Source organism: Tenebrio molitor, chromosome 3, assembly GCF_963966145.1.
Source record: "Tenebrio molitor chromosome 3, icTenMoli1.1, whole genome shotgun sequence".
In the NCBI taxonomy this organism is placed as follows: domain Eukaryota; kingdom Metazoa; phylum Arthropoda; class Insecta; order Coleoptera; family Tenebrionidae; genus Tenebrio; species Tenebrio molitor.
This window is the reverse complement of record NC_091048.1, coordinates 30,057,431-30,082,179: the sequence shown is the minus strand read 5'-3', so window position 1 is coordinate 30,082,179 and position 24,749 is coordinate 30,057,431. Positions and strand designations below refer to the sequence as shown.

Genomic DNA, 24,749 nt, shown 5'->3' with positions numbered 1-24,749 from the left:
GTGGATTTTTTCATTTTAGAGAAAATCGCAAAAAACCAAAAAATCCATATTTTTGGCTCCCACAGCAAAAAATGGGTTCAATGGCCGGAACTTTTACTATACCTGAATTCAACTGACCCTATACAATAACTGACAGCAATTTGGTTCGAATCGGCGACAAAAAATTTTTCGAAAAAACCACGTACCCCCCCCTTCTATATAATTTTCACTTCGGAAAATCATTTAAACGCCCATAGCTCCCTTATTAAGCAACATATGGCAATGAATTTTGCACCGTTGGATTGCCCTTGTCAAGGCGCTTCTTCTGAGTCGAAAAAAATTTACGTGGATTTTTTTAATTTTAGAGAAAATCGCAAAAAACCAAAAAATCCATATTTTTGGCCCCCACAGCAAAAAATGGGTTCAATGGCCGGAACTTTTACTATACCTGAATTCAACTCACCCAATACAATAACTGACAGCAATTTGGTTCGAATCGGCGACAAAAAAAATTTCGAAAAAACCACGTACCCCCCCTTCTATATAATTTTCACTTCGGAAAATCATTTAAACGCCCATAGCTCCCTTATTAAGCAACATAAGGCAATGAATTTTGCACCGTTGGATTGCCTTTGTCAAGGCGCTTCATCTGAGTTGAAAAAAATTTACGTGGATTTTTTCATTTTAGAGAAAATCGCAAAAAACCAAAAAATCCATATTTTTGGCTCCCACAGCAAAAAATGGGTTCAATGGCCGGAACTTTTACTATACCTGAATTCAACTGACCCAATACAATAACTGACAGCAATTTGGTTCGAATCGGCGACAAAAAAAAATTTCTAAAAAACCACGTACCCCCCCCTTCTATATAATTTTCACTTCGGAAAATCATTTAAACGCCCATAGCTCCCTTATTAAGCAACATAAGGCAATGAATTTTGCACCGTTGGATTGCCTTTGTCAAGGCGCTTCATCTGAGTTGAAAAAAATTTACGTGGATTTTTTCATTTTAGAGAAAATCGCAAAAAACCAAAAAATCCATATTTTTGGCTCCCACAGCAAAAAATGGGTTCAATGGCCGGAACTTTTACTATACCTGAATTCAACTGACCCAATACAATAACTGACAGCAATTTGGTTCGAATCGGCGACAAAAAAAAATTTCTAAAAAACCACGTACCCCCCCCTTCTATATAATTTTCACTTCGGAAAATCATTTAAACGCCCATAGCTCCCTTATTAAGCAACATATGGCAATGAATTTTGCACCGTTGGATTGCCCTTGTCAAGGCGCTTCTTCTGAGTCGAAAAAAATTGACGTGGATTTTTTCATTTTAGAGAAAATCGCAAAAAACCAAAAAATCCATATTTTTGGCTCCCACAGCAAAAAATGGGTTCAATGGCCGGAACTTTTACTATACCTGAATTCAACTGACCCTATACAATAACTGACAGCAATTTGGTTCGAATCGGCGACAAAAAATTTTTCGAAAAAACCACGTACCCCCCCCTTCTATATAATTTTCACTTCGGAAAATCATTTAAACGCCCATAGCTCCCTTATTAAGCAACATATGGCAATGAATTTTGCACCGTTGGATTGCCCTTGTCAAGGCGCTTCTTCTGAGTCGAAAAAAATTTACGTGGATTTTTTTAATTTTAGAGAAAATCGCAAAAAACCAAAAAATCCATATTTTTGGCCCCCACAGCAAAAAATGGGTTCAATGGCCGGAACTTTTACTATACCTGAATTCAACTGACCCAATACAATAACTGACAGCAATTTGGTTCGAATCGGCGACAAAAAAAATTTCGAAAAAACCACGTACCCCCCCCTTCTATATAATTTTCACTTCGGAAAATCATTTAAACGCCCATAGCTCCCTTATTAAGCAACATATGGCAATGAATTTTGCACCGTTGGATTGCCCTTGTCAAGGCGCTTCTTCTGAGTCGAAAAAAATTTACGTGGATTTTTTAATTTTAGAGAAAATCGCAAAAAACCAAAAAATCCATATTTTTGGCTCCCACAGCAAAAAATGGGTTCAATGGCCGGAACTTTTACTATACCTGAATTCAACTGACCCAATACAATAACTGACAGCAATTTGGTTCGAATCGGCGACAAAAAAAATTTCGAAAAAACCACGTACCCCCCCCCTTCTATATAATTTTCACTTCGGAAAATCATTTAAACGCCCATAGCTCCCTTATTAAGCAACATATGGCAATGAATTTTGCACCGTTGGATTGCCTTTGTCAAGGCGCTTCATCTGAGTTGAAAAAAATTTACGTGGATTTTTTCATTTTAGAGAAAATCGCAAAAAACCAAAAAATCCATATTTTTGGCTCCCACAGCAAAAAATGGGTTCAATGGCCGGAACTTTTACTATACCTGAATTCAACTGACCCCATACAATAACTGACAGCAATTTGGTTCGAATCGGCGACAAAAAAAATTTCGAAAAAACCACGTACCCCCCCCCTTCTATATAATTTTCACTTCGGAAAATCATTTAAACGCCCATAGCTCCCTTATTAAGCAACATATGGCAATGAATTTTGCACCGTTGGATTGCCCTTGTCAAGGCGCTTCTTCTGAGTCGAAAAAAATTTACGTGGATTTTTTCATTTTAGAGAAAATCGCAAAAAAACCAAAAAAAACATATTTTTGGCTCCCACAGCAAAAAATGGGTTCAATGGCCGGAACTTTTACTATACCTGAATTCAACTGACCCCATACAATAACTGACAGCAATTTGGTTCGAATCGGCGACAAAAAAAATTTCGAAAAAACCACGTACCCCCCCCTTCTATATAATTTTCACTTCGGAAAATCATTTAAACGCCCATAGCTCCCTTATTAAGCAACATATGGCAATGAATTTTGCACCGTTGGATTGCCCTTGTCAAGGCGCTTCTTCTGAGTCGAAAAAAATTTACGTGGATTTTTTAATTTTAGAGAAAATCGCAAAAAACCAAAAAATCCATATTTTTGGCTCCCACAGCAAAAAATGGGTTCAATGGCCGGAACTTTTACTATACCTGAATTCAACTGACCCTATACATCAGCTGACAGCAATTTGGTTCGAATCGGCGACAAAAAAAATTTCGAAAAAACCACGTACCCCCCCCCTTCTATATAATTTTCACTTCGGAAAATCATTTAAACGCCCATAGCTCCCTTATTAAGCAACATATGGCAATGAATTTTGCACCGTTGGATTGCCCTTGTCAAGGCGCTTCTTCTGAGTCGAAAAAAATTTACGTAGATTTTTTAATTTTAGAGAAAATCGCAAAAAACCAAAAAATCCATATTTTTGGCTCCCACAGCAAAAGATGGGTTCAATGGCCGGAACTTTTACTATACCTGAATTCAACTGACCCAATACAATAACTGACAGCAATTTGGTTCGAATCGGCGACAAAAAAAATTTCGAAAAAACCACGTACCCCCCCTTCTATATAATTTTCACTTCGGAAAATCATTTAAACGCCCATAGCTCCCTTATTAAGCAACATAAGGCAATGAATTTTGCACCGTTGGATTGCCTTTGTCAAGGCGCTTCATCTGAGTTGAAAAAAATTTACGTGGATTTTTTCATTTTAGAGAAAATCGCAAAAAACCAAAAAATCCATATTTTTGGCTCCCACAGCAAAAAATGGGTTCAATGGCCGGAACTTTTACTATACCTGAATTCAACTGACCCAATACAATAACTGACAGCAATTTGGTTCGAATCGGCGACAAAAAAAAATTTCTAAAAAACCACGTACCCCCCCCTTCTATATAATTTTCACTTCGGAAAATCATTTAAACGCCCATAGCTCCCTTATTAAGCAACATAAGGCAATGAATTTTGCACCGTTGGATTGCCTTTGTCAAGGCGCTTCATCTGAGTTGAAAAAAATTTACGTGGATTTTTTCATTTTAGAGAAAATCGCAAAAAACCAAAAAATCCATATTTTTGGCTCCCACAGCAAAAAATGGGTTCAATGGCCGGAACTTTTACTATACCTGAATTCAACTGACCCAATACAATAACTGACAGCAATTTGGTTCGAATCGGCGACAAAAAAAAATTTCTAAAAAACCACGTACCCCCCCCTTCTATATAATTTTCACTTCGGAAAATCATTTAAACGCCCATAGCTCCCTTATTAAGCAACATATGGCAATGAATTTTGCACCGTTGGATTGCCCTTGTCAAGGCGCTTCTTCTGAGTCGAAAAAAATTGACGTGGATTTTTTCATTTTAGAGAAAATCGCAAAAAACCAAAAAATCCATATTTTTGGCTCCCACAGCAAAAAATGGGTTCAATGGCCGGAACTTTTACTATACCTGAATTCAACTGACCCTATACAATAACTGACAGCAATTTGGTTCGAATCGGCGACAAAAAATTTTTCGAAAAAACCACGTACCCCCCCCTTCTATATAATTTTCACTTCGGAAAATCATTTAAACGCCCATAGCTCCCTTATTAAGCAACATATGGCAATGAATTTTGCACCGTTGGATTGCCCTTGTCAAGGCGCTTCTTCTGAGTCGAAAAAAATTTACGTGGATTTTTTTAATTTTAGAGAAAATCGCAAAAAACCAAAAAATCCATATTTTTGGCCCCCACAGCAAAAAATGGGTTCAATGGCCGGAACTTTTACTATACCTGAATTCAACTGACCCTATACAATAACTGACAGCAATTTGGTTCGAATCGGCGACAAAAAAAATTTCGAAAAAACCACGTACCCCCCCTTCTATATAATTTTCACTTCGGAAAATCATTTAAACGCCCATAGCTCCCTTATTAAGCAACATATGGCAATGAATTTTGCACCGTTGGATTGCCCTTGTCAAGGCGCTTCTTCTGAGTCGAAAAAAATTTACGTGGATTTTTTCATTTTAGAGAAAATCGCAAAAAACCAAAAAATCCATATTTTTGGCTCCCACAGCAAAAAATGGGTTCAATGGCCGGAACTTTTACTATACCTGAATTCAACTGACCCTATACAATAACTGACAGCAATTTGGTTCGAATCGGCGACAAAAAAAATTTCGAAAACACCACGTACCCCCCTCTTCTATATAATTTTCACTTGGGAAAATCATTTAAACGCCCATAGCTCCCTTATTAAGCAACATATGGCAATGAATTTTGCACCGTTGGATTGCCCTTGTCAAGGCGCTTCTTCTGAGTCGAAAAAAATTTACGTGGATTTTTTCATTTTAGAGAAAATCGCAAAAAACCAAAAAATCCATATTTTTGGCTCCCACAGCAAAAAATGGGTTCAATGGCCGGAACTTTTACTATACCTGAATTCAACTGACCCAATACAATAACTGACAGCAATTTGGTTCGAATCGGCGACAAAAAAAAATTTCTAAAAAACCACGTACCCCCCCCTTCTATATAATTTTCACTTCGGAAAATCATTTAAACGCCCATAGCTCCCTTATTAAGCAACATATGGCAATGAATTTTGCACCGTTGGATTGCCCTTGTCAAGGCGCTTCTTCTGAGTCGAAAAAAATTGACGTGGATTTTTTCATTTTAGAGAAAATCGCAAAAAACCAAAAAATCCATATTTTTGGCTCCCACAGCAAAAAATGGGTTCAATGGCCGGAACTTTTACTATACCTGAATTCAACTGACCCTATACAATAACTGACAGCAATTTGGTTCGAATCGGCGACAAAAAATTTTTCGAAAAAACCACGTACCCCCCCCTTCTATATAATTTTCACTTCGGAAAATCATTTAAACGCCCATAGCTCCCTTATTAAGCAACATATGGCAATGAATTTTGCACCGTTGGATTGCCCTTGTCAAGGCGCTTCTTCTGAGTCGAAAAAAATTTACGTGGATTTTTTCATTTTAGAGAAAATCGCAAAAAACCGAAAAATCCATATTTTTGGCTCCCACAGCAAAAAATGGGTTCAATGGCCGGAACTTTTACTATACCTGAATTCAACTGACCCTATACAATAACTGACAGCAATTTGGTTCGAATCGGCGACAAAAAAAATTTCGAAAACACCACGTACCCCCCTCTTCTATATAATTTTCACTTCGGAAAATCATTTAAACGCCCATAGCTCCCTTATTAAGCAACATATGGCAATGAATTTTGCACCGTTGGATTGCCCTTGTTAAGTCGCTTCTTCTGAGTCGAAAAAAATTTACGTGGATTTTTTCATTTTAGAGAAAATCGCAAAAAACCAAAAAATCCATATTTTTCGCTCCCACAGCAAAAAATGGGTTCAATGGCCGGAACTTTGACTATACCTGAATTCAACTGACCCAATACAATAACTGACAGCAATTTGGTTCGAATCGGCGACAAAAAAAATTTCGAAAAAACCACGTACCCCCCCCTTCTATATAATTTTCACTTCGGAAAATCATTTGAACGCCCATAGCTCCCTTATTAAGCAACATATGGCAATGAATTTTGCACCGTTGGATTGCCCTGGTCAAGGCGCTTCTTCTGAGTCGAAAAAAATTTACGTGGATTTTTTCATTTTAGTGAAAATCGCAAAAAACCAAAAAATCCATATCCATTGGCTCCCACAGCAAAAAATGGGTTCAATGGCCGGAACTTTTACTATACCTGAATTCAACTGACCCTATACAATGACTGACAGCAATTTGGTTCGAATCGGCGACAAAAAATTTTTCGAAAAAACCATGCACCCCCCCTTCTATATAATTTTTCTGAAAAAACCATGACCTACTATGAAATTTATACCCGGAAAAAACATTTAAACGGCCGTAGCTCCCTTATTAAACATAATATGATAATTAATTATACACCGCTGGATTCCTCTTTTCAATGCGCTCAAGTATCGATAGCAGCATTGGCAGAGTCTTCAATATCGGGGGGTACTTCTGTATCGCTGCTTGAAGAGATTTTTGAAAATTATTCATGACTTAGTGTGAAAATTCGATATTTGTTTATTAATCTTATTTCTGTAACAACAATGACCACAAGCCCACCTAGTTTTATTAATGTGGTGTGAAGAACGTTCTCATTTAAAAAAATTCAAAAAAATATTATTTTGACGGATTTAGATAAAGTTTTGTACATAATACGTTATGAAACGTTGTATTGTTAATAAAATATTATTTTGACGGATTTAGATAAAGTTTTGTACATAATACGTTATGAAACGTTGTATTGTTTGACTCACGTAATTTGCAAAACTCGCTATCGCTCGTTTTGGCAAATGTTACGATTCGTCAAACAATATCGTACTTTTCATAACTGATTGATTATATAAATAACTACTGTAAAATCAACGCAAAACATTGTGTTTTTAGAATAAAGTTTTTTCGCTCTGCGGCCGAGGTATACCTACATAAGAGGATTAAATTTTTAGTTAGTTTTGTCCGTCTCCACGAGGCAGGTGTTTACGTGTTGATTCTGTGATTTAAACTAAAATTTTGTGAAAACGGCGCGTTTATTTTCGAATAGTGAATACATAGATATTGTGTTGGCGTATAGTGAAGAGTGCGGAAGTGATCCTCGAACCTAGAGGAACAATTCGCAGTAACAGAAAAATGCTGGAAAGAGTGGAAGAATCATTTCGTCGGTGTCTTCATTATTATAGGTATGTAGGTATTGACAATAACAGCGGTCACTTTGAACGCTTCATGTAATAATTAGTGATTACTCTGAGTACTACATCAGAATTTTTTCGGAGTAATACACTAATTTTAGGAGACATTTTGTCATTATTTTAGGGATTGGGAATTCATTACCTGACCTGACCTGATAAATTATGTTCCGTGGACCTAACTAACCAATTGGACGTTGACGAACTTTTGCTTTTACTGAATTCACTGTTGGACCGATTCTGATGAAATCAGAGACCAAAAATTGTACAAAAAGATCCATGTAAAAAAATCTATGTATTTCCAACTTAATTGTCAAGTTAGCCAACCAATCGAATAGAATTAAGTGGTGCCTTTTAAATTTCAATATTTGCACACCTGAACTTCTTGATTAATTTCGGTCGCCCCCAACCTTGCCTCGAACTCCTCGCAAACAAGGCCTGATTGGTTCCTTTATAATAAGGGTAGGCACCCTCAAGCTAGACATTTACCTTTTAATGTCTAGTTAGGCCCACACGCTAAAAGGCGTACCGGATCTCCTATGTTTCCATATAAAAAACCAACTGCCACACAAAATCACCAAATATTGCCAAATCAAAGCGTCTCCGGTATAAGCTTCAACAATCAACATTGTGCATATGTGATGTTACTGACAACATTAACAATAGAAAAGAAAAATTAATACATAAACGCTGGTCCAAAATAAAAAAAACCATTGTGGTGCAAATAACACACATTTTTTATTACATTTCCTATCGCAGTGACAGATAAGTCATTTGCACCACAATGGTTTTTTGATGTTTGAACAGCGTTTGAAAATACCTAGGTACTTACCACCGAACAAACTGGTAGAAACACTGCACCAAACAATTTTAACTGCTTTGTAGCAGTGATTGTCAGTTTATTTAATAATTAATAAAACAATTTAGTTATAAAAACTGGTGGAATAAACTCCCCGGAAGATTGTTTTCTCACGTAGATAGATGGCGCATCTTGCGGCAGCGTTGCCAAATGTCGCCAGATTTAAATTATATCGTTATCAAGATCCCAAAAATTCCCGCAACTCCACCCAACGCCACATTCCAAATTATTTGTTTAATTCGTTCATTTATTTGAGTTAATTTTTAATAAACCGTAATGAAGTTAGCCGGCCGCAGCGCGCCAACTCGCACCGCAGTTAAATCGCGTAGGTACTTTCCGTCGTTCGTTTGTTTTATTTTCATCAATTTTATTGTGGGTTGTTGCGGGGTGAAATTTCGGTGGTGTCGCGGTTTTAAATAATTCAAAGTGAATAAATTTCGTCGAAACTTTGTTCCTGTGACTGTTAACACAAAGCGCCGAGCGAATTTTGTGGCCACGACGCGGGGCGCGGATTGCACCAGAAAGGGGTAAGAATATGTAAAAATATTCAGACGAGGGGATGTTCTAATGAGAATTCTTGTTGGTCTTAGTGAGTACCATCAAACACGGCCGTGGATGACTCGTTAAAGGGCGCACACAAGTCGGACCAAATATATACACAGTGGACCACAAAAGTAAGGGGTGCGCTGCGGTTGGAAATATCTGGGGAGGCTGGGCGCTGCAGTGTCAGATTATGATGTAGAGATGCACGATTAGGGTAAATTGAATTGAGGTTAGAAATTATCTTATTGGTCACGTGATCGGGGCTGATTCGCGTGTTTGACATGAAAATCAGGGGTAGGACAATTTACCGAAGTGCAATCGATACAAACTGGTGTCATTAATCTTTGGAAGATCTATATAAAAGTCCCACGCGGTGGAGTTTAGGCCATTACGTTTTTATTTCGGTGCAACTCCACAACACCGATAACCCCGCTGCTATTCATACAACCTGGACGTTTTATTTATGGGGCGATTCCGATGATTTCGCGCATGCATCAGCCGCGATAAAACCGACTTGTGCCAACGAAAGCTGGCGCCCCGGATGCGAAATAAGTACCTCCCGGGAGGGGTAGAATGTAGTTTGAGTTGATTCGGAGGTGGCGAGATAAACCGGGACGAAACAAGGGCGGATTAGCCGGCCGGGGTCCCATTAATCCGTCGAAGTTGATGGGTTTTTCTGCGGCGATTTATCCCAATCATATCTGAGGCGTGACGGGCGGCAATGAGGCAAAACTTCCGAAAGGGATGACTTATTAATCTAACACGATAGAGTAATTAGAGTCAAGTTGGCGTTGCCGAGCAACCCGGATTTCGGGAGAATCGGGGACACGTTTTCAACTATCGCGCTTTTTCCAGGACGTGCTTTCATGTCTCGTGCGTCTTAATGAATTATTACCCGTAATTATGACAGGATCGTTCCGGATGATTATCCCGAACGTGCTGGGACACGTGTTTCCGGTTCGTTACGGGATAAATCCGGCGCTTGCGAGGAAAGTGTACGCTTTGTAAGAACTATTTACAAAAACGAACTCGTCGTTCTTTGTCGACAGGTTTTTTTGTTATAAAACAAGCGCCACAAGAACCGCGTACGTGTTAAGAAATTGAAACCGGGATGCATCCGCCCTAATGAAAGGCCTCGTTAGTTTCGTTTGGACCGGCGAATTTACTTTACTATTCGTTCTGAACCGCAGAATTATCCAAATAAATCGCTTCCCTTCTGCGCAACAAAAGACCAGTCGCGTTGCACAACGGCCACATTTCATCCCCCCAAAATAACGCATCGCCGTTTTGGGATTCACTGGAAACTTTATTATCCCGCAATTAGCCAACTCCGCGGTGGCCTCGCTTCGCTGATTAATTTTTAAATAAATTCAGCTCCAACTCTCGATTTCGGAAGTGCACGCGTGTTGGCACAACATGTTTGTCTTCATTTAAATGGGAGAAATTGGGCCATAAATCTGAGACTACGCCACAATTTATCGACCGTATCGGGGATTTACCGTCTTGAAGTTAATTTTGACAGGACCGAGCCTGTGACAGATACTCCCAAAAGTGGCCTCAGAGACGCGTTCACAACTTGATAGCGCCAGACGAGGCCCTAACGCCAGGGATTCGGTAGAAAAACACACCAGTCGTACTGTAAATTCTCTAATAAACAATAAATAATCCAGCAAACAATAACAACAAACACTAAACATGTCACAGAATTTAGGAATGTCGAGTAATTGACTTTGTTCGTGTCTATATTATAAAATTAAGTACACCAAAGAACTAGAAAACAACGGACATGATCTAGGTCTAGAGTATCACATGTAGATCCTAAAAAGCTTTGTGCTTTTGTTTAATGAATATTAAAGCTTTCAGCTAAGTAGTTTGGTTTTGAACCTACGCATTACTAACTCTGATTACTTTTCATTCACGGCCTTCGCTACATAATACTGAATGAGCGGTAACTCCAAACAATACATCCTTATCTGGGTCCTGCGAATAAATGTTTCTTTTATGGAGACGCGATAGACATCGATTTGATCGATTCGGAATGGAAGCGCAACTGTAACGATGTCCACCGATATCGTAACAAAAATGTCGGCGTGGATTCGTGATTAAAATTTGTACTGACGGGGCCGCCGATCCATTATCCTAAAATCTGCGTCGGAAAATGTGAAAAGTGCTCCAGTCGAGGCGACATTTGTGCTGTGTACATTGTCAAAGGCAAGAACATCAAATAAAAAATACATCAGGTAAGTGTGCGTCAAGATAAAATAAAAAGAGATGGCACCAGCTCTTCAAATTGCATTTCCACTTCCCGTCAGCGCTTTGATGAGTGTTTTTTTAAGCGACGCTCGAACTCCACAATACAAATTGCATAACCATGACCACATTCGAGTTTTTGTTCAGTTTTTAGCAATAGATTTCTTAACATTAAGATTTAATTGACGATAATTTGAAGTGAACACGTAACAAATGACATTTTTATGTGGTCCCGCTACGGAAAAATACTGCAGGTATGGTAAAAAGTCGTCGTGCTACGACCAAAGTATCAAAAATAATTTAATTTGCTAACATCAAGGGCTTTTAAGTAATTTCCATCTTGAGTGTGCCACAAACACACAACAAATTGAATTAATGCATATTTAAGTGTCTCCAATGAAAGGTACTTATAGCCGATCTCCGTAGCAGGAAGAGTACATTAGAGTATCAATTAATTTCCCGAATCTCAAGCCGGAGGATTTTTGAAAACAACGAAAACACCGAGTGACGCTGTAAATGTTTCAAACTATCAACTACTGCTTAAAGCGTCTATCTGAATACTTCCGTTTACCTTAGAGAATCCGAGTGTAAAACAGCCGTCCCACCACAATCGCAACTAACATTATTTTTATACAAGTTTTTGGTGTCTGATATCTAACAAACTTACAATAAATAGAATAAATAATCGGACAAACGTAACAATCACGATTTGTGTCTAACCTGCAACTACCTATAACAACGTAATCCTAAATGAAACCAAGAGGCCTCGAAATCAAACAAACCTAGCCTAGTCGATCTATACAAAATTTACAACGCTATCAGCCTGCTCTTGCTGTTCTGCCACTTCTCCTGGAGCTTCCTGTGCTCTTCCATCTCCCTCTCGGTGACCTGCCTCACCTGTCCCAGCTTCCTCGGGTCCAGATTGGCCCCCAGATTCTGCACCCCTTTGGCAAATTTGGTCAGAGGCGAAAACACCAGATCTTTGGTGGCGCTCGCCACGGGACTCGTGATATTGTTCAGTTTGTTCTTCAACGCCGACTCGCTCTGCGACTGTGATATGTTCAACGCCACGTTGTAATCCGAATTGGAGCGCTTGTCAAATCTCTGTTCTACCGTCGAGGCGTCGGCGTCATCCACCTCGCCCGACGAGTGACTCAGCTTCTTGTCGAGTTTGAGCGTGTTGGGGGGGTGCTTTTTGGTGTCGAATCCTTCCGAGTTGATCTGGATCTCGGGGGCGGGGTTCTGCAGGGAGACGTTCCGCATGATGCTTGACAGCTGGACGTCGTCGACTTGGGACGAGTCCTCGCGGCTGAGGAGATTCTCTTTTTGTTCGAGCGTGAGTTCGATGGCGTCGGTGTTGTTGCCCATGACGATGCCGACGCTGGGGAGGAACGCGTCGGTTTTGCTTTCGCTGGTCAACATCGTGTTTTCGGTGGCTTCGACCGCCTGCTCTATGGAGATGTTGCTGCGGTGCTCGCTGTTCGAGCTTGAGTCGGTGGCGAAGTGGAGGGAGCCGCTTTCGTTCGGTTGGAAAATGGAGTTTTCGTAGTCGTCGTCGGTGTCGCTGGAAGACTCGTTTTTGGTGGCCCCGATTGTGAAGTTGGCGCGTCTGAATTTGTTCTTTTTGAAGGTGTTGCCGATTTTGTTCAGTTTGCTGAACTGCTGGGTCATGTTCGAGATGGCTTTGGACCCTTGAAGAGATTCGATTTGACGAGGTCGACTCAATATTGAAGCACTTACCGACGTTCCTCAGAGACAACAACTGACTCTCCGAGACGTTCCTGGTCATCTGAGGCAATCCCACGATATCTAAATAGATGCCGCTGCTGTGACTCTCGGTATTGATGACTTTCGACTTTCGCCGGTCCAGACATTTGCCACAAATGAATTGGATGGGGGGCAAACCGCAGATGCCCAAAGCGACAACGAACGCTTCGCAGATCGCTTTCAGAGACTCTGCAAACCGGAAATTCGACTCTTTCACACAACTTTCCGCTCCAACTCACCTATCTCTTCTTCTTCGTTCTTGATAATGACGGCCATGTTGTTGAAGAATCGCAGATTGGTCGATCTGAACATGTGGTAATAACCGCTGACCTTGTCGACTTTGTAGTTGATCCGGATGCAGAATCGATTTTTCGTGGTTTTGAACAGCGAAGCGCCACTTTCTGGTATGCCGCACTCCAGCAAACTAATGTCCTGGAGCAAAACTCTTTGGTATTTGGTGACTTTGTCGACTTGGTCGTCGTAGTCGGCGACGAAGTACGAATCCTTCGTCAGGATCAGGATCGAATCCATTTCGGTCTCGTTGGGGTCGCCCGTCGAAGGGTCCGCGTTGATCAGACCCCACGAACCCAAAACCAGCTCGGGCTGGTTTATCAACATCTTCTTGCAGTCCTCGATCAACAGTTTGACGTGTTCGGCGGTGGCGGCGCTGTCTTCTTCGAATTGTTGCGTCTTGGATTCGTTGAAGTTGTCCTCGGAGACCATATTTCCTGAAAGACTTGTTCAAACAAGCGACCTCGACGCTTTCCACACTTACCCAGCATGAGATCAATCGTTCCTTGTCGAGTCGAGTCTTTGAACCGACTCAAATAATATCTAAAATTACCACAACAAGTGTTAGTCTAGCTCTAACTATTCTCTATGGTTTATTTTGGTGAGTGGTCGATGCGATCAAGCAAGCCATGGGTAGCTTTGTCAGTTTTACTTTTTCCGACAAATGTCATTACTGTCATTCAGATTCAGAATCTTCGTCAAGCATTCATGCCCAAATCTCTCAATCTTATGTCGCGAAATGTAAATAAATAAGCCGTACACACCGATTCTTAAATTTAACGGTTCCCATTCTGAAAATTATTATCAGCGTCCGTTGTCGGTCAATCCGACCGAACATTATGCTCGTCTCGGGCAATATTACAAAGAAGTTTGGGTTTGAGAAATTAACTGGATTCTTAAATCATAAACCGGACCTAATTTGACAGAAAAGTGTGGCCGGTCTAGAACATTTTGAAATTCCCAACCAAGTTATTAAAATTTTAGAAAACGATGCGATGTGAAGATGACAGATTTGAGGTTATGTCACGGCGCAATTTAATCTGGAAAATAATAAATAGAAAGACTTTGCGGCGTCTCTGCAAGTAAATTATGGTAATATTTGAATATTTTTTAACAACTACCAACGCACTTTTCCATGGGAACTTTCAAAAATCCCTAAATTCTTGACGGCTGAAAATTTCCCAAAGACCACTCACCAAAGTAAAAAATAGATAGTCTTCACAACATTAAACAAGGTTAGCTCTAATTCGTTTATTTTTGTAAGCGCAAGAAATTTCGCACTTCTCGAATAAACGAACTACACTGGTAAAAGGATATTCAATTAGCTTAAGCTGTTTTGAGACCATCACGCCACTTAGTGGGATCTCTCTGATGATTAAAACATTCGAAACACCAGTGGTAGTGTGTCAAGAAAGGCTTTTTGTTCCGTTTCATTGTTACATTCCAGCCGTGGTGACGCAAGAATGAAACGAAAAGGAGGTTACGTCCAAGAGGATCAAACGACGATTAAACTCCCTTTGTGCCTCTTGGAGCGACGCAATTGAGAACTTGAACGCAACAGATCCACATCAATAAGAGAATAACAATGACATAAATCAAGTTGAAAGAGTGTCGTCTGGAGGAGGTCCATGCAAGTGCTCAATCACGAGCTTCGACTCATCATCGTCAAGTCGGGGAAAACATGCACAGAACACGAGCGAGTTAATTTGAAATGCGACGTGTACGTCTCAACACAGACACTTTCCAAAGACTGACCTAGACATTTCATAGAGGACGTTAGCGAATTCGAATTCCTGTTGGAGGGCGACATGGGGTGTATAGGATGGAGGTTCGTCGGGAAGGATTTCGCTCGCAATACAGCCTAAAGTGCGTAAGTCTGCCCAAAAGTCCTGAATTTCGATTTCGCTCAACCGGACGCCGTGCATTATATCTAAGCAACACTGGCGCACGGAGTCTTTAAAGTGGTTTTTGTAGTATCTATACACAAATCGATCGATTTATTTGTGAAAACGGTGGAGTCTCAACGAACCTGTTGGCCGAGTTCATCCCGTCCTTCATGATCCCGGTGAACTTGCGCTCCCCCGTCCTGGTGTAGTCGCCCTGAAAAACAAAATGAAATAAACGCGGTTGGGGCGTCGGTCGTTTTACTTTGAGGGCGTTAGTCCCGGCGTACTGCTTGCTGATGATGTCGCCGTTGTTGGCCCACAACAGCTGGAACGTGTTCTTGATGGTGTTGGGCATGACGCCCTCCGGCGTGATCAGGCCCAGCTTGCAGAACTGCATCTCCATCACGGCCTTGCCGACCGCCGTCTGGGAGGAATTATCAGTAAGCGGCGACACAATCGCGAGGTACCAACCTGAACGACGTTGGTGCGGTCGAGACAGTCGATGCAGTTGACGCGGAAGACGCCGTTCTGGGAGCAAATGTGGCCCTGCTTGTCCCTCCAGCAGTAGTTCATGTCTTTGATGACGTCCGCCAGGGCGTTGATCAGGACCGAGACGTTCTCGAAATGCATTCCTCTGCTGCAAAACATCGATGAGAACGACACGACCGGTGGGGCGAACCCACTCACCAGTACTCGTGGAAGTCGAAGGTGACGTAAGTGATGAAAGGGCTGTTGTAGTGCAAGATGTAAGTGGAGTAGGCGTCGAAGATGATTTTCTCTTTGCCGGTTTGGTCTATCAGGTTGACGGCGCAGATTGGACCGTACTTTTGGACCTCGTTGGAGAAGTGTTTCTCGAAGGCAACCTTAGTTTCGGCTTCTCCTTTGTCGATTCTGGGCGGAGGTCTGTACTTGTAGCCTGGTTGCGACCAGTAGACCGGCACCGAACCTCTCACTTGCACGAAAGACACTTCGTGGGTCTGGTAAGCCACGAGTTGTTCAGTTTCGACGTAATTTGCGCACTGCCCGTCCTCATCGACGCCTCTCCTCTTGTATCTGGTCCCGGCTCTGAATCTGCTGCGCCGCGACAAAATACAAAGCGTGAAGATCTCGTAGTTTTTTCCCGAGCTCGATTGGAACTCTTGGGGCAGATCCACCTTGCAATTTTCAATCTGGATGTAGCCTTGTATGATGGGTAGGATCCAAGGGTCGCACAAAGGATTCTGCAACAAAACGAGTTCAACCGAGGCAAACAAATTTGAAAGAGATTATAGGTACGTCGAGTTCGATGAGATCTTTGAGCATGTGTTTGTTCCAGAAGAACCGATCCTCGACCGTCCTCCACAGGGCTTTGGGATCGACGAGATTCTGCTTGTCCAGAGCGCACAACCTTTGCAACGAGTTGGTCAAGTCCGTGGTCCTCGAGAAATAAAACGAATTCGTGTCGGTGAAGATCTTGTAAAACTCCTCCACGATCTGTCTCTCGTAACGCTCCTTGTCCTTGAAGTCCCTCCTTTTGGGCGTCCCGGTGGCTATCGCCGCCGCCTGTTGCGTCGTCGTCTTGATCGTGTTCCCGGCGCTCTTCAGCGTCCCCCAGGTCTTGGTGAGCGCGGCGTTCTTCTGGATGTCGAAGATCGAGTTGGTGTTCCTCCTAGCCGAAAAAGTCCTGTGCTTGGGACAGGCCTGCAGGTTGAGCTCCACGTTCTCGGGGCCCAGGGGAAGCAACACCACCGACTTGATCTTGTAGACGTCGTTCTCGCCGTGCAGCTTCCCCACAGGTACGCTATCCTTGATGAGGAGGAGGCGCGGGTCGAACACCGAGGGGTGCTCCACTTTGCCCACGATGCCGTCGCACACGCCCAGACAGACGGGGTCGTCGGCGTCGGCCAAGTCCCATCCTGGAAGCACACAATGTGGACATCCTTGATGCGACAATAGCGGGTTCGTGTGCTAATGACGTCAAGCTCTGCGCCGTTAATTGAGAGAAATCGCCCGAGCGTGACGATAAAGGACTCGAGAAAAAGAGAGAATGTTTGGCGAGCTTTTAACTGCGCGAAATGAAGGCAGTTCAAGAGAAAACGAACATGTCGCACAACACAACCAAATGTATTCAGGAGTAAACACGAGCTTGCAAACATTCTGGCTTGAACTGATTTAATCAGAGCTTTACTTCGACATGCACGGAATATATTTCGACGAAAGCATGAGTGCTTTTTGCACATAAATGTGCAGAGAGAAATTGTGTTTTAGTAATGATGATGGTGATAAGGGGAGTTTTCTAGACAAAAGGTCATCATATATTTTTGATTGGGACCTTTGAACTTTACGAAAGCGAAACATTTTTGTTGGCAACAGAATCTACGCCCACAGGATCGGATTACGAAACAATCTGGCGAATTAATAAACAATGTAAGGACGCAACAGTGATGCGTCGAAGATTTGTTACCGGGAATCGGGTTATCGCATGTTGGAGGGGGTGGGGGAGACGATAATGCAATAACTGTCAACAGACGTTGACAGTCCGATGACAGGGCAATGACTAACAAAAACAAAATAAATGATTTCGAGTAGGAAAAAGTGGTGAAAGTGTGCACTTGTTCATTTGAGATTTCTTTTACGCTCTGCATGTTTTTCGAAACGATAAAAATCGTGTGAGAACTGTAAATTTGTGTCGTGCGTTTTGTTGATAAAAAACTTTGGGGTCGTGGAAACGGGACCGCAACAGGGAGTTGTTAAAATCGGATTATGAATTTTTAAGGCGATGATTCGACTGCGTCCCGCAACTGGCTATAAACAAAAACAATTCGAACGTGAAATGGCTGGTTTTTATTGAATCGTGATTCGGCTCGGGTGTAACAATCCAGTTGATCGGATTGGGGCTGCATAATTGGATAATTGAAATGTGTCTCGTTACATCACTGGCCCGTCGTACACGAGTCGAAGTGTCAGAAGACGATTTTTACCTGTTTTCGGTATGAACGCACCGGTCAGCCTGTCCCACCACAGCGAATATTCACCATTTATAAATATGTAAAACTCGTTCGTCCGAAACAATTCCATAATCGCGTTAAATTACTCATAGATCACGTCCACCTTGTCAACACGAAACTGCACAATTTGTTGTCATTCTGTTACTGTAAACAAAGAGGGAACACCAACACACGTCGTCCCACTCCGGAGTGCTACAATCGATGGTGGTGCGCGTGCGTACACAGCGAAATTCGACCGATTATTTCATTCAAGCCGAACGCGAGGTATTTCTGGATACGGTGACGTCAGAGGGAAACACACGCTTGTGATACAAGTTTTATTGAGAAACACATCTACACGTAATTATTGCCTCTGGGCGCGTCTCTTCTTCGGTTTGTATTTCTCCCAGTGCCGGTGGTTCACTGACGAGAAGTCGGTGCAGTGCTCGGCCAGGTCTTTGAGATACTTGGAAAGCTTCAACAGTTCATTGTCTTTGTCTCTGTTCAAGTGGGCTTGGCGGAACGGGCGGATTCTGAGGCCGTTTTTCGGGTTCATTATGAAATTCCTCCGGATGTCGTCGAACATGATCGTGTTTTTGGCGTTGTACTGCTCGAATTTGCCCCAGATCACCCCCAGAGGTTTCACCTGCAAATATTACAATACAATCTGGGCGCCACACGCATCGTCGGTCTATTTACATCCATTACTCCATATTTAGGGGTGTGTACTGAGATCATGGCCCAAGAGTCTAAGTAGAACGCGATTTTGTAATTTGTGTTGGAGGAGACCCCCAAGAGCTTCATTTTCTCTTCAATCCACTTCATCCCAGTGGCTGACCATATCACAATGTCATAGTCATCATATGCTGACGTCAAAAACTCGTGTAGATAAGGCCTCATTAGCTCAGCACCAGTTTGGGCAGTTGACCTGTGGTCAAATAAGGTGTAATCTATATCTAACACTAACAATTTTTTGTCAGGCCGGGGCTCATTCAGTATGTTTATTTTGTATTCTTTGATCCTTTTCTCTATTTTTGCTAAATACACTTCCTGGTTTTCTATCGCTATTTCTTCGTCCTCTATGTCTAGGTCGTTGACTACCGTCGGTAAATCGGCGGGGGCCGTGTTCGCCTCCATGATGTCCTCCTCCAAGGACCCCATCATCATGATTTTAAAGCCTGGCTTCAGCTTGATCTGGCCCAGGCGACAGTCGTCGTCCGGCGCTTTACCTGAAACTATTCATTTCTTACGGCGCCTAAGCCCGAATCACCCCCAAACCTTTCAGTTTCAAGTTGAGTAGTTTCTGTCTTTCGGGGCGCACCCCCGTTTCTTTTTCTATTGCATTTTTTAAATCCGCCACGGTTTCGTTTTCGGTCAGTTCGATTTCGTACTCTTTGCCGCTCCATTTCACGTATATCTTGTTCGTAGCTTCCATCGTTCGTTTTCAAAAACTCACAAACTCGAGCTTTTGACAACTGTCAAATTAAACGTCAAACGACTGTTGACGCGAGAGGGCGTCGCCGTCTGTTATGATTCCGACGTTGTTTTCGTTTGGGAATTTTCGGAAAACTGTGTGAAAATGGAGTACGAGTCGTGTTACGTGTCGTGCAATTGCAATCAGACACCGACGGCGGCACACTGGGGCACCAATGGTTTGATCTGTTACGCGGCCTGCAACGCCGTCAACATCTACGATCCAAAAGTGAGGTTATGTCACCTAACCTAGATCGTGTTTTAAGTCATTTGTTGCAGTGGGGCTCCGGTGGTAAAGTGATAGCGACGCTGGTCGGACACACGAAACGGGTGAATTCGGTGCGGTGGCTCTGGGGGCGCAATAATGATACTGAATTGGTTTCGGGGTCAACTGATCACACTGCAATTGTGTGGACCCTGAGGGGCGCACAGTACACGCTTTTTGTGCTGAAGGGGCACGGGAGTAACGTCAATTTAGTCGACGGATTATATAAGGGTGATATGACGATAGTTGTGACAGTTGGAATGGACTCCACAATAATAATTTGGACCAGATTTCCCTCAGGTTTGTTTTATGTAATGGTCAACCCAGATGGAAGATTTTTGTGTTTCAGAGGAATTTGTGATCGCACAAGTCATCAATACCGGATATTCTATATGTGTAGGAGTCAGAATGTCATTTTTGCCATACTTAAAAATTATGATCTTGGCTTGTGCAATGGACAATTCAAATATTGATTTATATGTTGCTGAAGGTCAATTCAATCATTCTTTGAGCTTGAAAGGGCACGAGGATTGGGTCAGGGGACTCGATTTTACGGTGGACGGTAAATTTAAAAAATAATGTGAATTTCAACTGATTTTTTTTTTCTGCAGATAAAGGCGATTTATTGCTAGCTTCTTGTTCACAGGATTGTTACATACGTTTGTGGCGTATAAAATTCAATCAGTCCGATTCCGAAAATGTAATAAAAACGAGAGGGGGTAGTTTTGGAGTGTTTGTAGATTCAATATTGACAGGGCATGAGGGGTGGGTTTATTCTGTAAACTGGAGCATCAACTCTCTGCAGCTATTGTCGGCCTCTCTAGACAAGTCGATGATAATTTGGGAGTTGGACCCAGAGACTAACTTGTGGGTTGACAAAATGAGAGTGGGTGAAGTGGGGGGTAACACTTTGGGATTTTACGGGGGAGTTTTCAGCCCCGACGGTAACAGCATCTTGGGACACGGTTACAACGGGGCTTTCCACGTTTGGACAAACAACAACGGCGAATGGGAACCGTGCGTTACCGTCGGCGGACATTTCAGAGAAGTCACGGATTTGGCGTGGGAACCTCGCGGTGAATTTCTCGTCACAGTTTCTCACGATCAAACGACTCGAATTCACGCACCTTGGTCGAAATCAGATCGTCCAGTATGTTATCTCTAATTTCTTTGTTTGAAAATTCAAGGGTTTTTTTAAGGTGACTTGGCACGAAATCGCCAGACCTCAAATACACGGTTACGACTTGAGTTCCATCGCGATCTTACCGAGGTACAGTTTTGCCTCCTCGGCCGAGGAAAAGGTCGTCAGGACCTTCGCGGCGCCGAGAAACTTTGTTGAGAATTTTACCAGAATTTGTAACCTAGCGGAGGAGGATTCTGGTGGGGAAAGTGCCCCCAAGGGGGCGTCTGTGCCGTCGTTGGGGTTGTCAAACAAAGCTGTCTTTTCGAATGAGAGTAAAGGAAACGAAGAAGATTGTCATTTCACCGCCGTGACTCTCACGGGTCAGTTTGAATAATTTTCAAATTGTTTATTGTTGTAATGAGATATTTTAGCTCCCCCCACTGAGGAAACTCTTCTCCAAAACACCCTCTGGCCCGAAATGCAAAAACTCTACGGGCACGGCTACGAAGTGTATTCTTTGGCGTCGTCCCCAGACGGTAAATTCTTGGCGTCGGCTTGCAAGGCGACCACCGCCGAACACGCCGCCATCCTGCTCTGGGACACCTCGACCTGGAACCAGATCCAAAAGCTGATCTCTCACACTTTGACCGTCGCCCAAATCTCCTTCTCGCCCAACTCCCGACACCTCCTCTCCGTTTCGAGGGACAGAAGATGGTCTCTGTTCTCGAGAGATTCTCAAGATTCTTTCGAATTGGTCGCCACCACCGACAAGAAAACGTCGATACACACGAGAATAATTTGGTGTTGCGGTTGGTCGCACGATTCGAAATATTTCGCGACAGGTTCCAGAGACAGCAAAGTGGTGGTGTGGACTCGCAACGAGAACAAAATCGAAAAGGGGGTACTGGGGGAGTACGAAGCGGCGTCCCAGCATATGGAATTGAAAAGCGAGGCGGTGACTGCACTTGCATTCGCGCCAGAATTTGTTCTAGAAAGTTATTTTGTCGCTGTGGGACTGGAAGTAGGAGTGATACAGTGTTTTATGTGGATGCCTAAAGGATGGGAAAGGGTTTTTTACCTAGATAGAAAGTGTGTTGTCGCTTGTTTTACGTTTTATACCATTAAAGTGGTTTTATTGCAGCTGGGCGCATCATTTGACGGTGAAAAGGTTAGCGTTTAGGCCAGTTGTCGGAAAAACCGACAACGAGAATGACGACAGAAAAGTTCTACAGTTGGCGAGTTGCGGCAGTGACCACACGGTCAGAATTCACAATATTGTTATAAAATAAAATCTTTTTTTCAAACTGTCTTTTTTTCGGGTGCGAGTCGAGGACTTTATTAGGACCGACATTATTTAGGAGACGAACAAGCGCTGCGAATTTGATGTATTTAGCGCAAAAGCCGCGACGGGGTTTTAATTAGGATCAATATCCTGCTAGCGAAAAGCCTTTTGATTATGAATATAACGCGTTTGTGAAAGGTATTGAACAATATTGTGGTCATGTTATTCCGCCACAAATCGTTTCACTGGTTTTATTATTCCGATGAATATATCAGCACTATTATAAAATAATTTCGTATGAACGTAGGCATAAACAGGGCCGGGATTATTCGACGATAACAAAGGGAAAAGTGGCAAACGAATTTTTTAAACGGGATCGAAACAGTGCGTCGGATTTTCGTTTTTTCCCTAATAATTCAGTTGAATAAAAGATTAGAAACGGGAAGGAATGCGACAGGATGCTAGAAAAAAACCAACAAGGAATTGCCATTGTCGGCAGGTGTAAGTATCCAGCTTAGTCCAGATTGAAAGAATCAGCATAAGCCACCACCAATACCTGCAAGTTGGGAGTTAGTGTAGTGGATTTAGTTTCGTCGATGCGGAGGATCAAGTGTACATCCTGGCGCGCCTCCTCTATAGAAATTATAATTTTGTTTTGATACGAAACTTCCCCGTTCTATATTTCTATAAAGTGTTAATAATTCTCGTGCTTTACATATTTTACCGGTTTATCTCTCTGGCTTTGGCAGGACCGGACCAATCTTAACTTTGCTTTGTCCTTTCATCTCCGCCCGGTCCTGCAACGTTTGAAGTTTCTTGTTAAAGCCCACAAAGGCTCATTGTTACAATAGATCACTATCATATCGGCCTCTGATTAAAATTCGTTAAAAAAATCTCAGAAACGCATTTAACGGGCGAGTCGGCGGCAAAATAGTGATCAAAGCAGTCGTTACGACGCTCAGCTATTTGCTCAAGCAGACTATCAACATCAAAGAGTAACTATGTTATTGTTCAAGATTCGTCGTTTTTGCTTAACAGAGCCACCAAGCTGACAGTCTGGATATATTAAAAATTACTCTATTTAGCGGAGACGGCGTATTTAGCGAGACAAATTTATTAAGCGAAATTCGGAAGGGCGAATAAATCTGGATGAGCAATGTTGCGGCGGATTACTTTACAATTGCATTTTTGATTGCACTGCATTGTGTATTTCTGTCACGGACTGGATTAAGTTTGTCAAGCTTTGAACTTGAGAAAATTCCGAAATTATGGAATTTACTGTTTAATTGACATTTCCTAAACTACCAACCTAAATTTGAGTTTCTCTTTGAAACGTAATTAAATAAGTTTCAAACTAGACTTCACTTACTCCGAGTACTCGTTTTGATGGTAGTTCCTCTGCACTTTACGATCAATCAGCAGTAAATTTGAAACTGTTAACCAAAAAGAAGCGTCCCGGTTTAAAACCTGAACTCTCGATATTGGATAGTTGTCTTTTCGAGCGTTCAAACTTCCGGTTCGCGCGTTAGATAATGTCACATAATAATGTGATTGATCGGGCTTTGTGAAAGAATAGATAACACGAATAATTCGACAAGTTTTATTTAATTTAGTCTATTCGGCAATAAAAGCTATTTGAAATATTTATTGTAATTATCTTTAACAAAAATAAAAACCATTGTTACTGAAGACAGAGATATAACAATAAAGAAATGCAATGCTTTTCAAATTCTGTCTAACTCTTCAGACAGAGAAGTTTTGTAGACATTTATAGAAAAATTGTTCCACGCATCACGCATCATTTGTATTGAACACAACGAAATGCTGTGCATTTTTTAGATGAAATTTAGATTCGCCATATAGTATAGTCTACTAAATATATTTTTTGTAAAATCGTATCAAAATGACGTCATTTATACAGTAATTTGCGGGCGTAAATAATGCCTTTTGCGCCCTAGGGCCTAAAAGAACAACAATTAATTTTAATAGCTATTTTATCTGTTGCATCACATTGGCAACCAACAACATAGATCTTGATCTTTGAGAACGAATCATGTCATTTATTTTTTCAAAGCTTTAAGGTAGATTTAAATTATTTTACAAAAAATAATGTTTGCATTTCGGACGTGAACGTCGATTTTGGCTCTTTGGCTTCTTATAATCCCTCGGCCCTTCGGGCCTCGTGCTTATAATTCCGCCGCGGGCCAAAATCACCTTCCTCACGCCCTTAATACAAAAATATCTGTTCAACGCATCCACTATTTTTGCAAATAAAATAATAAATCCTTTATTGATACAAATACATGTCTCCGCTGTGCCACCCATCTACTAATGTTTAATCGAAACTTTTTTCATCATTTCATAAAGTATATTGGCTCCAAATAATACAGATGTTTATCATCCTATAAGAGGTCACAGATTTTAGTTGTTTTATTATAAATATCGT

General features: G+C 41.8%; 4 protein-coding genes across 7 annotated transcripts in view; 2 read left to right on the top strand and 2 right to left on the bottom strand.

The window, feature by feature from the left end:
- Positions 1-7,225: 7,225 nt before the first annotated feature.
- The window catches only part of mmd (mind-meld), a 226,663-nt gene continuing 209,139 nt past the window's right edge, over positions 7,226-24,749 (top strand). The window contains exon 1 of one of the 2 annotated variants that reach the window (XM_069040463.1): positions 7,226-7,592. The gene's annotated coding sequence lies outside the window, so the exon portion shown is untranslated. Of the gene's footprint in view, positions 7,593-8,841; positions 8,985-24,749 lie in introns of those variants that run through there. The other variant, XM_069040465.1, reaches the window with a different exon arrangement.
- On the bottom strand, positions 10,632-18,344 carry sp3 (spermathreecae). Of its 2 annotated transcripts, XM_069040471.1 has the most exons (11): positions 18,155-18,344; positions 16,470-17,089; positions 15,882-16,414; positions 15,666-15,831; positions 15,457-15,618; positions 15,338-15,408; positions 15,064-15,285; positions 13,793-13,851; positions 13,257-13,745; positions 12,991-13,206; positions 10,632-12,941 (listed from the first exon to the last, which is right to left on the bottom strand). In XM_069040471.1, the coding sequence occupies exons 1-11, from the start codon at positions 18,249-18,251 to the stop codon at positions 12,058-12,060; spliced, it is 3,519 nt and encodes a 1,172-aa protein (XP_068896572.1). In that variant the 5' UTR covers positions 18,252-18,344; the 3' UTR covers positions 10,632-12,057. The 2 variants fall into 2 exon arrangements, with proteins under 2 accessions (XP_068896572.1, XP_068896573.1); XM_069040472.1 differs by lacking the exon at positions 15,064-15,285 and having other exon boundaries at positions 18,155-18,342.
- On the bottom strand, positions 18,485-19,595 carry Ublcp1 (Ubiquitin-like domain-containing C-terminal domain phosphatase 1). 2 transcript variants are annotated; one of them, XM_069040497.1, is made up of 3 exons: positions 19,439-19,595; positions 18,860-19,395; positions 18,485-18,806 (listed from the first exon to the last, which is right to left on the bottom strand). In XM_069040497.1, exons 1-3 carry the CDS (start codon positions 19,593-19,595, stop codon positions 18,525-18,527), a joined length of 975 nt encoding a protein of 324 aa, XP_068896598.1. In that variant the 3' UTR covers positions 18,485-18,524. The 2 variants fall into 2 exon arrangements, with proteins under 2 accessions (XP_068896598.1, XP_068896599.1); XM_069040498.1 differs by having other exon boundaries at positions 18,860-19,389.
- Positions 19,726-22,325, top strand: Elp2 (elongator complex protein 2). Its single transcript, XM_069040494.1, has 7 exons — positions 19,726-19,862; positions 19,913-20,198; positions 20,248-20,460; positions 20,510-21,048; positions 21,098-21,401; positions 21,453-22,110; positions 22,163-22,325. The coding sequence occupies exons 1-7, from the start codon at positions 19,740-19,742 to the stop codon at positions 22,308-22,310; spliced, it is 2,271 nt and encodes a 756-aa protein (XP_068896595.1). The 5' UTR covers positions 19,726-19,739; the 3' UTR covers positions 22,311-22,325.

Bases quoted from the DNA above. Each gene is read 5' to 3' on its own strand.
- sp3 (XM_069040471.1), bottom strand. From the start codon at position 18,251: ATGGAATTGTTTCGGACGAACGAGTTTTACATATTTATAAATGGTGAA. The intron at 13,852-15,063 runs GTCAGTCTTTGG...TGGTAATTTTAG, and splicing joins GTCCTCTATGAAATGTCTAG to ATATTATTTGAGTCGGTTCA. The intron at 13,207-13,256 runs GTGAGTTGGAGC...TCCGGTTTGCAG, and splicing joins GAACGAAGAAGAAGAGATAG to AGTCTCTGAAAGCGATCTGC.
- Ublcp1 (XM_069040497.1), bottom strand. From the start codon at position 19,595: ATGGAAGCTACGAACAAGATATACGTGAAATGGAGCGGCAAAGAGTAC. The intron at 19,396-19,438 runs GTTTGGGGGTGA...AGAAATGAATAG, and splicing joins ACTCAACTTGAAACTGAAAG to TTTCAGGTAAAGCGCCGGAC. The intron at 18,807-18,859 runs GTAAATAGACCG...TAATATTTGCAG, and splicing joins CTAAATATGGAGTAATGGAT to GTGAAACCTCTGGGGGTGAT.
- Elp2 (XM_069040494.1), top strand. From the start codon at position 19,740: ATGGAGTACGAGTCGTGTTACGTGTCGTGCAATTGCAATCAGACACCG. The intron at 19,863-19,912 runs GTGAGGTTATGT...CATTTGTTGCAG, and splicing joins TCAACATCTACGATCCAAAA to TGGGGCTCCGGTGGTAAAGT. The intron at 22,111-22,162 runs GTGTGTTGTCGC...GTTTTATTGCAG, and splicing joins GTTTTTTACCTAGATAGAAA to CTGGGCGCATCATTTGACGG.